Below are 16,285 nucleotides of genomic sequence, written 5' to 3'. Positions count from 1 at the left end.
TTGCAAAAAAGGTTTTAATTGGCATTGTTTTAATCATTCTTGGTTCAATTTACAGTTGTTTAATCATTCTCGTCAAAGGCAAACACATTTCGTGTGCTTGTCTTCAACATCGGTAAATGCTTTTCGCCCACGTCCCAAACCCCGTAACATAAACTAACATTACAGAAGAGCACATTCTCTCGTACGCACTTGCATATTCAGATCCTACAAATGACTCCTTTATGAGTACGAAATTCCTAAATGCCACATACTTGAAAAGCGCGGACAAACACATTCTACATACATACGCACAAATGTGCACACATATGCTTGTTTTGTTTTTGTTTTTTTCTCCCCCTGCTCGCTCTCACGCGCACGCACGCACACAAACTCACACGCACTTGTACGCACGCACATTCCACAACCGGCATGTATTATAAATATACATTACGACGCACGCATCCCTCTTTTCGCAAGCGCAACACTTTGAGATGCTGCCCCTCAATCGGCATGGCCTGCCACTGCATTCACAGTTGGTTTATGACATGCTCTTCAGCAACAAAATCTGGTAAGCAGTATCCGTTACATGAGAGTGGGGTTACTGCGCGTACGTCCCTACTGATTAGTCATGAACAATAACCTTCTCTTTGTGTCAGGCTGAGTTACATCGATTTATCTACACAAGCAAAAATGCTGCAGTAAAAAATTCACTGTAATAATAGAAAAAAAGAATAAGAATTTTAAAAAAAATGGCACGATAGCTTATTAAGCAAAGGCCTACAAATGCACGCTAATAAATTAGGTAAATAAATAGTTTAATGACAAAATAAATACATTTGAAAAATTAAATAAATTAAAAAAAGCACACATTGTAATCTGATTAAGCCTACGCTGTCCTGTATTACAATATAAAAAAGTGAACTTCTCTTTATTTGCACATTCACAAGTGTTTTTTTTTTTAACGTCTTTATATATATTTTTTTAACAAAATGGCGGCAGCGTTACTTTGAGACTCAAAGCACAGTTTCTCCTCAGGCACCTGCCGCACTTTGGCGACTGTATGGGGTTGTTTCCAGGGTGACTGTGACTGCTGTTAATGGTCATCAGCACTGATTGGCTGTGGAAAAAGGAACAGACAGGGTTGTCTGGGATTAAAAGGGGACTTGCTGCTGTGAGAGTTTCTTTTTTTTTTCAAGAACTGTAAATTAGTGACGTTCTGAATGACTGTGCTGATTGCAGCGAAAGGTTTGACATCCGGAAAATCTACGCCAAGTGCTGAAGGTAAATGCGTCAGAACAAAACACACATCTACCACGTCTAAGTGCCATCAAATTACTAGTCCAGGGTCTGTACTTTTCTAGGGTTGTTACAGTGTGAAGGCAGGAAATGCAGACAAAAGACTAGTTCTAAGAGGGCACTTGCTACCTTCTAAGAAATGCAGGCTTTGCATCTGTACCTATCACAAAGCTAGGGGTATTTTTTTGATGTCTGGTGAAAATGGATTTTTGAAAGGCTCGTGGATATATCACAAAGTCTTTCCCCTTTCTTGGACTGTTATTACCACCAGCTTCCTCACATCAGTGTTAAAACATTCTTCAATGTCCAGCGCAACAGCAGGAGTTCTCATCACGACTGATTATGTCCTGATAGTCTGGGTAAGATCAGTACAGATCCAGAGTCCATCTTGCTCATTACTACATCAAAGTTGGGTTTAATGCATCATCAGACTGGGCCTGTGGTCCAAGGACTAAAAAGCCGCTGCGGAGTCCAGGTTTCCAATCTTCTTCAAAGCTCAAAGTTGAAGAGAAAGCAGCTTAAATTCCTCCGGTGATTTGATATCCATGCTACAATAAGAGCGTGTAGTCTGCACCCAAGTTATTACAAGTCAGTTTTCTTACTCTCATCAGGCTTCGGAGCAGCGCAGAAGTCGGACTCTGAGTGTCGTTTTGGTCTCAACACCCGCAATAAAGGTGGTAGTGGTGTGATAATGATATCCAGCAACATGTAAGAAGCTACTTTCGGCCGCTCCCTTTTTCACAAGGGATAAGGCCACAGCCGGTAGCTCCGCATAATTGATTTGGCAGATTTTTACGCCGGATGCTCTTCCTGACACAACCCCGAAGGGATTTGCGTCTCCTCCTGGGATGCAACTGGGAATATTTCGCTTGTTAGGTGAATGTGTAAACCCCTACACTATGGAGCACATGGAGTGTCAAAATACACTGGTGTAAATATGACAGCAAAAAAGGCCTCTTTTTTTAAAGTCCATTAAGCTAAGTTAAAGTTTGTTTTTGTTGTTTGTTTTTTTTTGTTGTTTTTTGTCGTGTTTTTTTTGTCTGTGTCCTTTTGATTGCGCTTCAGTTGCACCTTGACTCTGTGTGTTTCTGTCAGATTTCACGTAATCACAAACTTGGTGGATACAAAGCCCTTTGCAAAAGCCGGGTCCAGCTATGCATGAAGTGCCACTCGGCGACTGTTGCTAGGACAAAAGGACGGCAGACACGAGCAGCATTGCCACGGTGAGAAGAAGGCGGTCACGTGAGGGGCTGCTGCCACTGACGCTCTTCTCCAGCTTCGGGACTTCAGGGTTAAATTCATCTGGAGAGCAAAAACCACAAAAAGAGAAAACAAGAAAGTGAGAAAAGAGAGAGCAAGAATGTAAAACTGCGAGAGGGAAAATGTGTCAGACAGAAGACAGAAGGGAATAAACCATTACTACATTATTAATTAATCAATCTAAAGGCAGTGTGTGATGCATTCAAATTGTGCCTTAACATATGCAGAGAAAGAGACATAATGCAATTACCAACAAACCACCAATCAGCTACATATGGCCATTTCCCCCCTGGGATGGAAAATTAAAAACATTTTTGTTTCTGATCTATTTCTTTTTGTGTGTGTGTGTGTATGTGTGTGTCTCTTCCCTTCCTCACACTAATGATGTTTTTATCCTGGAGGGATTTCAATCACACCAAATTACTATGGCCTTGCCATTGATTAGACACAACAGAACATTAGCTGGAGGGGAGAGACGGAGAAAGAGCCGGGAGAACACATTTTGTATTATTTGGTAAAAAGTGGATTACACTGAGTGATTATGTTCTGCCTCGACATAATGCTTCCCATTATATCTAGAGGGTTATTACAAATCAAAATAAACCAAAAGAAAGCAAACAAAGCTTTCACGTCCATCTGTCCTACAGCTGTAGGATGCCTGGGCTCGAAACCAGCTTCTCTATATAAAATAAACCCAATTATAGAAGAAATCTGCAATTACTTAATGACATCAGCACATTTTGGAAATGTAGGGTGTGTCTCATATCATGCTCATATATGCTTGCTTTGGGCACATAAGCATGAAGTGCTCTACAAGCTCCTGGATGGTGTAGTCAACATTTTCAAAAATTAGCCCCATAGTGGAAAGGGAGGGACCGGCAAACAATTTTTAGCTAGTAGAAAGAGGATACTACTGATAATACTAATGCTGCAGCACTGCAGAGACAAATCACACCTTTCATGTTTGGAAGAATTGTTCAGTGTTAGGCTGTCATCCTCAGTGTTCACAAAACACAGTAACTAGTGTGGCAGGTACAGTTCTGAGGTACATCCCTCATTTCTTTATATTTTGATAGGACAATAAGAAATCTGTGCAGCAATTTACTGAAACTTGCAAACATACAACAACTCGTGTACAAATGAAGTATGCAATCTCGTAAGAAAGTAAGCTTACTATGGATGGCATTGCCTTGGCCTCCAGTAGCATTGTGAGGAGCTTGGCGTTTCTCCTACATATTAAACAAATATGTAGGAGTGTCTTCTTCCATTTGCGCAATATCTCTAAAATTAGAAACATCCCATTTCAGAGTGACGCTGAAAAACTAGTTCATGCATTTATTGCTTCTAGGCTGGATTACTGTAATTCGTTATTATCAGTATGTCCTAAAAACTCCTTGAAAAGCGTTCAGTTGATCCAAAATGCTGCTGACAGGAACTGGAAAAAGAGAGCATATTTCTCCTTTATTGGCTTCTCTTAGTTGGCTCCCTGTTAAATCCAGAATCAAATCTAAAATCCTCCTCCTCACATACAAGGTCTTAAATAATCAGGCCCCATCTTATCTTAATGACCATATAGTACCATATCACCCCATTAGAGCTCTTCGCTCTCAGACTGGGGGCTTACTTGTTGGTCTTAGAGTATTTAAAAGTAGAATGGGAGGCAGAGCCTTCAGTGGAACCAGCTTCCAATTTGGATTTGGGAGACAGACACTATCTCTACTTTTAAGATTAGACTTAGATTTTCCTTTTTGATAAAGCATATAGTTATAGCTGGAGCAGGAGACCCTGAATCTTCCTTTAGTTACGCTACAATAGGTCTAGGGTGCTGGGGAATTCCCATGATGCACTGAGTGTTTTTTCTTCACTGTGTGTACACCTCTGCACATTTAACTATTACTTATTATTAATCTTTGGCCCTCTTCCACAGCATGTCTTTGTCCCGTCTTCGTCCCCTCACCCCAATTGGTTGCAGCAGATAAACGCCTCTCACTTAGCCTGGCTATGCTGGGAATTTCTTTGGGTTAAAAAGGAGTTTTTCCTTCCCACAGAGTGTCACATGATCGTTACGGTTTTCTTTGATTTCTTTGTATTATTGTAGGGTCTTAAAAAATATAAAGGGGCTTGAGGTAAATAAATCAAATTGAATTTAATTAAAAATTGTAGTCTTCAGGAATAGTTCTCCAGGCTTTTTGAAGGACATTTAAAACTTGGATGTTGGTTGCGTTTTTTCTGTTTTCTGTCAAGATGATCCTACGTTGATTCAATAATATTGAAGTTCAGGCTCTGGGGAGGCCAAGCCATTCTTGCTTTTAACTGGATTGGCAGTGTGTTTGGGATCATTGCTGAAAAATAAAGCTGTTGGCAATCAGATGCTTTCCAGATGGTATTGCAAATTTTATGGTATCAAAATCTGATGATACTTTTCTGTGTTTATAACTCCATCAGTTTTGACAGGATCTTGAACACCACTGGCTGAAATGTATTACCAAATCATGACAGAGCTTCAACCGTGTTTTACAGATGGCTGTAGAGGCTCGTTGTTGTACCTGTCTCCTGAGAGCCTTTGTACACACTGATGAAGAGCTGAACTCAAAATTTCAAAACTCGTTGTCACTGATTTTTTTGTATAATAACAGACTTCTGCACAAGATTAAAGCATTAACAGTATCTGAAATACTAATACGAGTAAAGACATGGGCATTATATATATATGATACACTGATTTGACCTTATATGAAAAGTAGTTTAATGCAACATGTCTGCTTTGGTAGAAGAAAGATATTTATTTGACAAGCTTTGGCTGACAGACAACAAAACCAGTATGGTTATCAATTAAAATCCCCCCCCTCTCTTTTATATTATTTTGTGATATAAAGCTCCAGTCTTTCATAAAATTAAACTGGCTTCAGTTACAAAAGCACAAAATTGAACAGGCAAAATGTTTTTCTCTCTCTTTTTTTTTAATCTTTTTCATTGCAACTTTAAATTCTTGTCTGAACTACCTACATGTAACAGCACTGGCACCTAATTACAAGAAAAAAACTAGATAGCTGGTGATAACAGAGAGAGATGGCAATCACCTTGCAGGTGATAAATGCATGGAATTCAGTTTTTGTTTTCTCTGAGGGTAAAGCGACCTCTCTCACTGCATGACTCCTGACCACGTCAAAGTTTCTCTTAAGTAACACGAGGCATCTGTCTGATGACGCACAACCCTGACATTCACACGGCAATGCATCAGGGTGAAGACAAACAAGGAACACTAAGTTAAGGCGCTGCCTCAGGTAAGACCCACAGGTCACCGCGAGGCCGCCACACCATGTGGATTGTCTCTCTAACAACATTTCAACAGTCTGAGGCACAGCGTACAGTTGGAGATGAGAAGACGAGACATCCTTTGCCTCCAGAAAAAGCCGAACGTTCCTTACCTTTACATAAGCAACTGCACAGTCTCTTCTCGAAAGTTGCTGTGCATGTGAACTGATTCTTACAGACTTGTTTGTGGGTGCCGTGAGCTTTGACAATCACCACCCCACACAATATGCACCTCTTCAAAACCCTTGCTATTTAGGGAGGACGGCATTGGAAGATGAATGTGGGGAACACTTCCTGCCTCGGGCCATAACAAGTTATCAAAGGTCCAGTATTTGACATCTAACATCACAGTACAATTGTAGGATATAGTAATCAATTTCCAAGCGCACAATCCGGTGCAGTCTAGTGTGAAAGGGGGTATAACAACAGATGGGCATGCAGGGTAGCTCTCCTGTCCACGGTGAACCGCCTCAAGGCATTTACAGTGAGATAAGAAACAAAAGCAGTAGACTGTCGATGAGTGGAAAGAGGTTGTCTGGTCTGATAAATCCTCGTGCCAGCTATGCCACAATGATGCTAGACTTGCAGCGAGGCATAAACAACATGAGGCAATGGGCCCATCTTGCACGCCTACAGCTCTCCAGGTCAGTGGGGGAGGTGTAATACTGTGGAGGATATTAAAACGGCTTTCACTCGATCTAAATAACAGTCCACTGATTGTTGTTACCAATAAAACCGGGGGAGCAATTAGCACTCACTGACTAACATTGAGCACTGCTGTTATTGTGCACTAAAAGCTGACCATTGACTCCGTCAACTTAAACGTTGAGAGGTTATTAGGCTGGTTTCAGGCCTCTGAATGACTATCTACTACTTCAACTTGCATTTCAACCAGGTCCCGTGCGTAGGTCCAGCTGTGGATGCCATCTTCCTTGTATCTACATAAAGATAGCGGCAGAAATTAGGATCATATGAGACTGCAGTCATGTGAAAAAGAGCATTTTCACAGAGTTCTGTGCAATGCTCTAAAAACTAAGGAAAGGCTTACCACTGCCATCGGATTTAAGAGGATAAGTAGCAGCCAGGTGCTACTAATCAAATGCACTTAATTAACTCATCATTAGCAAGTGTGAGCACCTCTACACTTAAAAGCAGATGTTTTGGCAATTCGCAGGTCTGAAGCATTCAGGTGTGTGTTAACACAATGCCACAATCTTCCCAGGAGTGGACTTTCCACCCAATTCACTCCAAGGTCAAACTGTGCAATACTCAGAGAAAGTGCAAGAAACCCAAGAGCTACATCTTAGATTCTACAGGCCTCTGTGAGCATGTTAAATGTTAAAGTTCATGACAATACAATTAGAAAAAGACTAAACAGGTATAATTTTGTTTTTTCTCTAATAAGAACATGGCAGCACAGCTTTGCACAGCTTTGCAAAGTTATATATGAAAAAAACGAGTGTAGATGTTTGGCCATAATACATAGCGCCACATTCAGTGAAAACTAAGCAGAGCATATCGGCAGAAAAACCTCATACCAACTGTCAACCACGGTGGTGTAGTGGTGATGATTTGGGCTTGTTTTACAGCCACAGTACCTGGGCACTTTGCAGTCCTTTAGTTTACCGAAAACTCCTCTCTATATTAAAGCATTCTAGAATCTCATGTGAAAACGAAAGCTTGTCCAGAACTGAGCCGTACAACAGGTCAACAGCAAATCTACAACAGAATGACAAAAAAAAAACCATGAAGGTCCTGCGATGACACAATCAAAATATAGATGCCAAACGGACTGAAATATTGTAGTAGGATCTTAAGAGATCTGTGGATAAAAAATGCCTGCAAACCTCAATGAAGGGAAGCAATGCTTTAAGGAAGAGTGGGCCAAGAAAGCAGCTACTTCATGTTACTGTCAGCTGTTATTAAAGGTGGTTCTGCAAGCTACTGAATCATGGGATGTAGCTGGTTTTTCACATGACTGCATAGAGTCATGTGAAAACCTTTTCAGATGACTGTACTCTTTAGTCACCATATGTCTCATCTTGTCACGAAAAACATTATGTCAGCTCTTACTAACAACCCAAAATTCAGCTGCCAGGTCAGCTGAAAATTTTGCCAGCACGATGTCCATATCACTAATTGTTTAGTTTGATTGGTTAGCGCAGTAGAGTGAAATGGCAGCCAGGTGTCTTTTTGTTCGGTGGCTACTAAAATACAACATCTGCTAACTTCACCAAGGTTTATGCAGTTAACTTACCAGACTTGATTAGAATGATGGACAGACTGCAAAAAAAAAAGTGTTTGTTTGCACAACATTTTATGATTGATTTGAAGAAATTCTGCATATAAACAGAGACGGTGAAAAGAAGTAAATTTATGCGTGTGAATTATCCATTTCCAGTTGTATTTTCTTGTCCACCATCTAATTTATGTTCAAGCTTTTAGACCTCCTCTGCTGCTGCAGACACTCAGGTGGAAAGATTTTAAGAGCAGGTATGTCACAGTAGGAAAGATGAACAGAGCGTGCTATGGTTTTGCTATAGCAAACTAGAAACCTATGATTAATTCATGGAGGAAGAAGCAATACTGACACTGAATTCTCGTAGCACAATACTACGAGCAGCTTGCTGTAGGATTCGCTATCCATAATTAATGCTGAACACAGCTACATGCAGATGAGAGGTGAGTTGCAGGGGGGTTAAAAAGTAAATATCACAAAAATGGCAAATCAACTCATTTTACACTTAATTGCAGAGATCCATAAATGCTTTTTAATTGGGGAAAAAATGCAAGCGAAACAGACATTCTGACAGACTGTAAACAAGCCCACAGTGGGCTGTTTCATAAAACTGATTAGTAAGCACTGCTTGCATGCAGTCTGCAAATGGTATCAGCGCTTCCTTTCACAAATTATAAAGTGTGATGAATGATCACCATGCACAGCCTGGGTCCTATTTTTATTGTTGCCCTTAATTTGACCTTCCGAGTAAGTTTGACTGGCCTGGGGGATTTGTTTACAGTCTGTACGTTTATCTTGCTTTTACTTGCCCTTTAACCACATCCGCTGAAATGGTGGGTAAAACTACAACAGCAGGATAGGATCTGCAACAGAAGAGACTCTCTGTTAAATAAGGAAAATGTGACGTAGAAATGAAGCTAATAATAAAGGAACGAGGATGAAGGCAGGCCTAAACACATGTGAGGGAGAGATGGAGAGATTTGTTGACGTTAAGCCAGTCCGTGGGTGGGTCTGGTCCTCAGGGTGAGTCACAGAGTGGGTGTCCAGCGGTCAGCTGAGCCAACGGGGCCATGAGTTGTTATAAGTGTGTGCGCATAGATCTGTATGTCCTGATTTTGTTATTTCTCCAAATGTATTCAGCAAAATGCATCACAACACCGTAGGCTATGATATTTTATGATTCCCTGCCAGTGTGCGTGTGTGTGCGCGTGTTTTTTTTTTTATATTAAATTCTACGTAAGCTCGAGCCTGAGTTACTGCTGAGCAATTCGCCCACCACTGAGCTTTTCTTTCTTCCTCTGCCCCTTCTCTCTGCACTCCCCCTTCTCTGCTCCCACTCTGGTTTTATCTCTTTTTCTGCCTGTTTCTCTCACTCTGCCTTATCTATCCTTCTTTCTGTCAGACTTTCTCCTGCTGCATTTTCTCTTTCACTGCCTCCCTTCCCATCTTTTATCTGTCTGACTTTCTCTGTCTCACACTGTCTCTCCCTCAGTCTTTCTCTCTCTCTCTCTTCTGTTTTCTGCCTTTCCTCTTTCTGAAGGTACTCATTGCTGATGGCTCAAGAGCTCTTTTCATTCTATCTCAGTTGGTCTCAGTTTCCATCTCAGGCAGGTCACACTCTCTTAGCTCTCGTCACAGACTGCCTACAGCTCCGAGAAACAAGCATACTAAATGATTCCCGGCAAGAGGCTTTTGTTTGAGATGGGGATGGAGAAAGACAAAGAAAAATAGAGGGTTTATGTAACCACTCAGCTGCACAATTGACTTGCTCACTGACATGCTTTCTTCTTAGGTAAACATGGGCCTTTCATTTCTTACAAGACCTCTGCTGACCTTGGATTTCGCACAGAAGAAGAAAAATGGTGTTTCTTTGTGAATGTGCATGTGTGTGCGCGCCCGTGCCGAGCATTGTGGGAGTATTTTCTTCCTTGTTTTATAGATTGCCACATTTGAAGATTTCAAAACTCCTGAGTATTGTTTTAATTATTAACATACTAAACAAGACTAATAGTTGAAATGTAGGAACAGCCAGTCTCCCACTGGTTTGTGAAGTCCTGCTTTGGAGCCCAGATTATGCTTTTGATTCAAGGTCAGGTCTCACTGACAAACCATTGGCACTACACACTCATATAGACTTGTCAACATCAAGGTAGACTCGCCCTAAATTACATCCTGGTCTAAATATGACTGTGATTTACAAAATGAGCATCACCCTGTATTGAGTAAGACTTGTAACTAGTGACTGGGAGCTCATTCGATAAGTGTTTACTGGGGCCACAAATGAACTGAGAAGTAAAGTCATTTTCCTCATACACTTCTATACAAATAATGACTGTTAAAAAGGGGAGTCTAACATACTCACATTTCTACAGCTGTTTTCTAGTCTTAATGACTGTGAAAGTGCTTTAAACTACACGTCACATTTTAGCCATACAGCACTTTATTATACAGTCTTCAAGCACTTCATCGACCTCATATCATTGGACAACTGCTTTTTCTTCTTTAAGCTGCCCCCTTTTAGGCCTTGCCACAGCGGATCCTCTGCCTCGATCTCATCCTTTCCCTTGCATGCTGCTCTGTCACACCACACTTTTTAATGTTCTCCTTCACTGCATCCATGAATCTCGTATTTGATCTTCCCATGTTCCTCCTGCCCAGAAGCTTCAGCATCTTTTGTTCAGTATATCCACTATTCCTCCTCTGCACATGTCCAGACCACCTCAGCCTTGCTTCTCTAACTTTTTCTCTAATCTGCTCAATCTGAGCCGATTCTCTGGTGTACTCTGACAATGAGCATTTTGTCATCTTCAACTCCAGGTCGATTTCCTGTCTCTTTGTCCACAAAGCACCCCTTACACTCATCTCCAACCACGCCACCCTGCCTGCACTCTCTTCTTCTTTAGCTCTCTTGTACACTGTCCACTTCTTTGGCTGGTTGACCCCAGGTGCATAAACTCATCCACCTTCACTACCTCTACTCCTTGCACTGGTCGACCTGTGTTCCTCCATGGCCAATTAGAAATCATTGGTTAACCAGCATGCAAGTCTTTGGACTGTAGGAGAATGCCAGAACCCACAGAGGAAACTTGCGTAGGCACAAGGAGATCATGCAAACTCGACATAGAAAAGTCCCGGCTGGAGTTCACACCGGTAATCTTCTCACTATGAGGAAACAGTGCTACCCACTCCACCACTGTACCCACCAGAATGGAAGTTTGAGACATTTACTTGGGTGTGGGAATGTTTATTTGTGTAGAAAATAACATTTTATGCCTCTGATTCATCACTTTTTTGCTAACACCTCCCTCTCTCTCTTCCCTTTCTACATTCGTTTTCTACCTCACTCAACCACCACTGTTTGCTCTTGTTCTCACTCCCACAGCTCCAAAATTGAATGTAGTGTTTACAAACAGTACCCAACAGCTTCTGTGGTATACCTTAAAGTAGGTAAACTGAATTTTACCAAATATCGTGAAAATGATTGTGAGATAAGACAGACTGGCCCAAAATGGTACAAGCAGGCTACTTGACCAGTCAGAAATGTTTAGCGCTGAAAGCCCGAGTTCTTGAACTGTCAGAAAATAATAACCCCTCCGCAGGGACGTCTTTGGTGGGTAAAATATCATCATATAATCACTGTGGTGGAAATACAGTGATTCACTCCAAACATTTCTTGGGAAAAGATGCTTATTGGCTTTATTTCTCAGACTAGGAGGCTACATCAATTTTTTTTTAAATATAATACAATCTGTTAGACACAGGTTTTAAAGCCAATCTAAACTGCAAGAGAAAACAAAGGCAAAAATTTTATATATACTATCTAGAAAAAAGCATTGTGGGCTACACCTCATAATCTTTGAACTCAGGTGTGTTCAGTCCCGTTGTATAAAAATGAAGCACCGTGCCATGCAGGCTGGCTGCGAAGTGTCAGATTATGTCAAGTTACAAAGTGTGCAAGTGCAGAACTGCTGAGGTGCATAGCGCGTTAAAGTCACCAATACTCTGTGAATTCAATAACTGCAGAGCTCCAAACCTCCGCTGCCTTTAATATCAGCACATAAACTGTGCGCTGGGAACTTCATGGTATGGGTTTCCCTGGCTGAGCAGCTGCGTGCCAAGCATCAGGTGGCGTGATGTAAAGGACGTCACCCGTGGACTGGAGCAGCTCTGTGAAGTGACAACTCACCCGTCTCTATCTGGAAGTCTGCTGGATGACACTGGGTTTGATAAACACCAAGAGAAAGAAAGCTGCCTGTGTGCCAGTTGTAAAGTTAAGTGGAGGAGGGTTGTTTTTCTTAGGTTAGCCTGAGCCTTTGGTTCTAGTAAAAGAATATCTTAATGCTTCAGCTTCCCAAGACATTTCAGACAATTCCATGCTTCCTTCCATACTTTATGGGGACAGTTTCCCGTTTCGCAAAACAGCATCCATGGAGTTATCGAGTCTGGTGTGGAAGAACTTCACTGGACTGCACAGAACCCTTACCTCAGCCCTAACCCATTTTAACACCTTTGGGATGAACTTCAATGAATAATGAGAGCCAGGCTGTCTTGTCTAACATTGGTGTCTGACCTCAAATGCTCTTCTGGATGAATGAGTAAAAATTCACACAGACACTCCAAAATTTCATAGAGGGCTTTCCCAGGAAAAATGGAAGCTGTTAGAGCGGCAAGAGGGAGCCAACTCCATATTACTATCTGTGGATTCAGAATGGGATGTGCCCATACTTCTTGTCCATATAATTGTATTATAATTATTAATGTTATAATAATCAGAATTGTTCATTATGACAATCCCTCGTGCTTCTTGAATTAACAATGGCCACTGCACTTACCATAACTGTAAGGAGGTTTCCTGTTCATTAAGGGAGTTGTACTTACATTTAAATGCAACTTAAACTACAAGAGTTCTTAATAATCCAATACCAGTGCTTCTTTTTTTCTTTGTTCTACCTTTAGTTGTAATCTTTATGCCTCATTGTGTGCAACTCATTAAAATCATTTTCATGTACGATAACGTCAGGTCAGAGACTGCTGTGCAGCATCATGACTGAATTAATGCAGCAGATAGAGGAAACAATTAATCTTATAAAGACACTGATGAATGAACGCTATAATGAGGTCAGTACTGAGGCCATTTCCATTTTGGGTGTATTGGTTCAGTGCTTCCATGCCGCTTATTGCAATTATTTCGCTATCATAACCAATAGAAACGATGCTAATTTGTAATAATAATTTGGCACACTCCTTTTTTATAGTATATAAGTAAATAGATAATTAGAGTGTATATATAAAAAAGCAGGTGCATGATAGTACTGTGGAATCCATAAGCTGCTGTGTGCACCGTCTTGCCCACATTGCACGATGAGCATCATAAGAGCAGAAAATTGAGGTTTTACCGATCAACCAGTTACGGCTTATGGATTTTCTTTCCCTGACCACAGATTTAAAAAATACTTGATTTGGGTTATTTTTTCACAATGATTGGTGCACAAATCACGCTTTGCAGAAACCAAATACGGAGCTACTGGTTCCTGTTCACTTTTGGCAACTTAAAGTCACTCACCAATGTTGTGTATTTTGATGTTTGGCCTGACTGTGTAATCGGGAGTCTGAATGGAGTCCTCGTCTGCCTGGGAGACTGAGAAACACATCACAGCCACACATAGACAGAGAGAAGGAACGAAAGGAGAGGAAGGAATGAAACGCAGAGAGACAGAGGCAGAGAGAGTGAGACACAGACAAGGAGAGAAGACACTCCATTAAAACGACAGCACTGCGAAACAAGGGGGGGAGTGAATTTTAGGCACCATTAAATTCTGCACAGTTACAGAAGAAGATGAAGGAGTCCGTGTACCCCTGCCACTGAAAAAGCATGAAGAAATCGCAGACTTTGAATCCCCATGTGAAAATTAAAACATTAAAAGCATTTGGAACAGAATTCATTATCACATTCAGTGTTCGTGCAGACATGGAATTAAACTCAGTCTGCGCAGGCAAATTAACCATGAATGAATGATGTTTGGGTTGTGTCTCTTCATCTTTGTGTATTTCTGCCTCTTTTCTTTAGCTAATATGTTTGTCTGTGTAAGCCTGTGACTGCGATACAGAGTTAGGTGGATGGAACAGTATTAACGGAGGACGCGCACAGAGGCTGGTAGCAATTTGCAGCTCATCAAGGATGTAAAGCATGTGTCATGAATATTCACATTTCTTTCTTATCTTAAATACTTGGAGGATTTAAGGTGGGACACACACACACACACACACACACACACACACACACACACACACACACACAGAATGAAAAGAAGGCAGCTGAAACCAGAAATGTTTTTTGATAGCAAGCTGTTAAATGACCTTGTTAAGCAAAGGTTGGAGCTGGTAAACTGGCTAAATGTGCTCATGCATGCACATCACAGCCATAAGAAACAGTTGACAGTTGACATTCTCCCATGTGTAGACGCATGTGCTCAAACTCCTACACACTCCTACGCACTACGCACACAGATGCACCCAAACACACACACACACAGAAGCAAACAGAGGCGTGGTAGACGCATCAATAGATTAGCAGTGACAGTGGGATGGGGGTGGGGGGGGTTGGTGTTAAGGTGATGTGTACACAGGGGCTGACACTGGCCTGAGTGTGGGATGTATTAGTGCTGACAAGGTTAGAGGAAAGGGGGAGGCTTTCAGCGATGGGCTGCCTGATCAAAGGCCTGCAGGGAAGAGAGCAGGCTACCAGGGTAAAAATAACACACACACTACACCGTGCGGCAGGCTTCGGAGAGCAAGACAGAGAAAGAAGAGATAGTCAGAGAAGGAGAAGGAGGGGGTGGTCAAGAGAGCTGCGGGAGAGAGGTATGGGGAGTGACAGAGGAAGAGGAGGGCAGAGAGCTGGATCATGCAATTCAATCTATTTTTTTCTCTTTTACATCTTTTGTGTGTGTCACTTGCAGAGAGAGACAGCACATTACTGTAATAGCACCGAGACAGACAATAACATTAAGCCATCCATCTCAAAGCACTGCTTCGAGGTAAAATACGCCATCATCAAAACCCTGCCAAGACAGCACGAGGCAGAAAAGCCTCTCTCTGAGACAGGACTGTCAGATCTTAGTTTTTCTGTGTGTGTATGTGTGTGTCTTTGTCTCAGTTTCTCTCTGTGTTTGTGAGATACAAACAGATAGGAGGTGAGGGCAAATGAAGTGACACAGAAAGAGAGGAAATGGTATAAAATGAGCGGAGGAGACGTATACTAAGACTAAGGCAGATTTTTCTGGTCTCACCAGTGGAGCAGCAGACGAATACTCTCAGTCTCAGGCAGCTGTGACCGTGGTGGTGGTGCGTGGGCGTGGCTAAAACAGAGAGCAAACACACACAACACATGTCAAACTTGTGCCCTCTGCAGGCCGCACGATCCCCAGCAGCCGGCTGTGTAAACGGCAGAGCTGCAACTGAGCAACAGCCCGTCCTCAGCTGAACTTAGAATCTATTAGCAACACCCACGTACCATCAGTACATGTGCGTGGCAGCAGCTGAGGAAAAGCTCCTCATTATAATCTTAGATCAAAACAGTGAATGTGCAGCACCCTCAGTCTTTCGTGCAGGTGTTCGCAGGTCTGACTCACAGATGTAGTAGTACTCCTTGCCCACGTTGAACTCGTAGCCCAGGGAGAAGGCGCTGTAACGCTGGAACTTCTCTGAGAATTTGATGGGTGCATGGGGCGCATGGGGCCGGTTGCACTCCCAACGCTTGGAGCCCTTCTGGGTGTTGCAGGTGCGATAGCCGTGGTAGTCGACCATGTAGAGGATGTACTGCTCTGCTACGACACGCTCTAGCGTCCCACGCTGACTGGTGTTGTAGTGCGGGCAGTAGATGTCCAGGTAGTCGTTGACACTGACTTGCACCGTGTATCCCTCCCTTCGGAGGCTGACATAAAAACAAAGACAGAAATAAGATGAATGCATTCAAAAAAGGCAGAAAGAAATGTGGGTAAGTGACTATGGAACCTCTCTAAACCTCTTTCACTATCTGTTAAAGGAATAGCTCAACATTCACAAATCACAGTCTAGGTAACATTTTCTTTTTAGCCAAAAAGCAGCCTGCACATATTTCCCTGGAAAAGAAAAACTCGTTTTTGGATAAGTGAGTTTTTGCAGAGCTTGTAGATGAAGTCTATTACACTGGTATCA

At 42.0% G+C, this 16,285-nt stretch overlaps 1 protein-coding gene across 1 annotated transcript in view; it reads right to left on the bottom strand.

Moving 5' to 3' along the window:
• Positions 1-1,157: 1,157 nt before the first annotated feature.
• The window catches only part of efna3a (ephrin-A3a), an 80,369-nt gene continuing 65,241 nt past the window's right edge, over positions 1,158-16,285 (bottom strand). The window contains exons 2-5 of the mRNA XM_080862960.1: positions 15,721-16,022; positions 15,379-15,447; positions 13,653-13,727; positions 1,158-2,577 (exon numbers count right to left, since the gene is read on the bottom strand). Of these exons, the coding sequence (XP_080719086.1) occupies positions 2,459-2,577; positions 13,653-13,727; positions 15,379-15,447; positions 15,721-16,022 (565 nt within the window). The 3' untranslated portion in view covers positions 1,158-2,458. The remainder of the gene's footprint in view (positions 2,578-13,652; positions 13,728-15,378; positions 15,448-15,720; positions 16,023-16,285) is intronic.

Source organism: Rhamphochromis sp. 'chilingali' (assembly GCF_963969265.1).
Source record: "Rhamphochromis sp. 'chilingali' genome assembly, chromosome: 17".
NCBI lineage: Eukaryota > Metazoa > Chordata > Actinopteri > Cichliformes > Cichlidae > Rhamphochromis > Rhamphochromis sp. 'chilingali'.
This window is presented reverse-complemented; position numbering and strand designations above follow the sequence as displayed.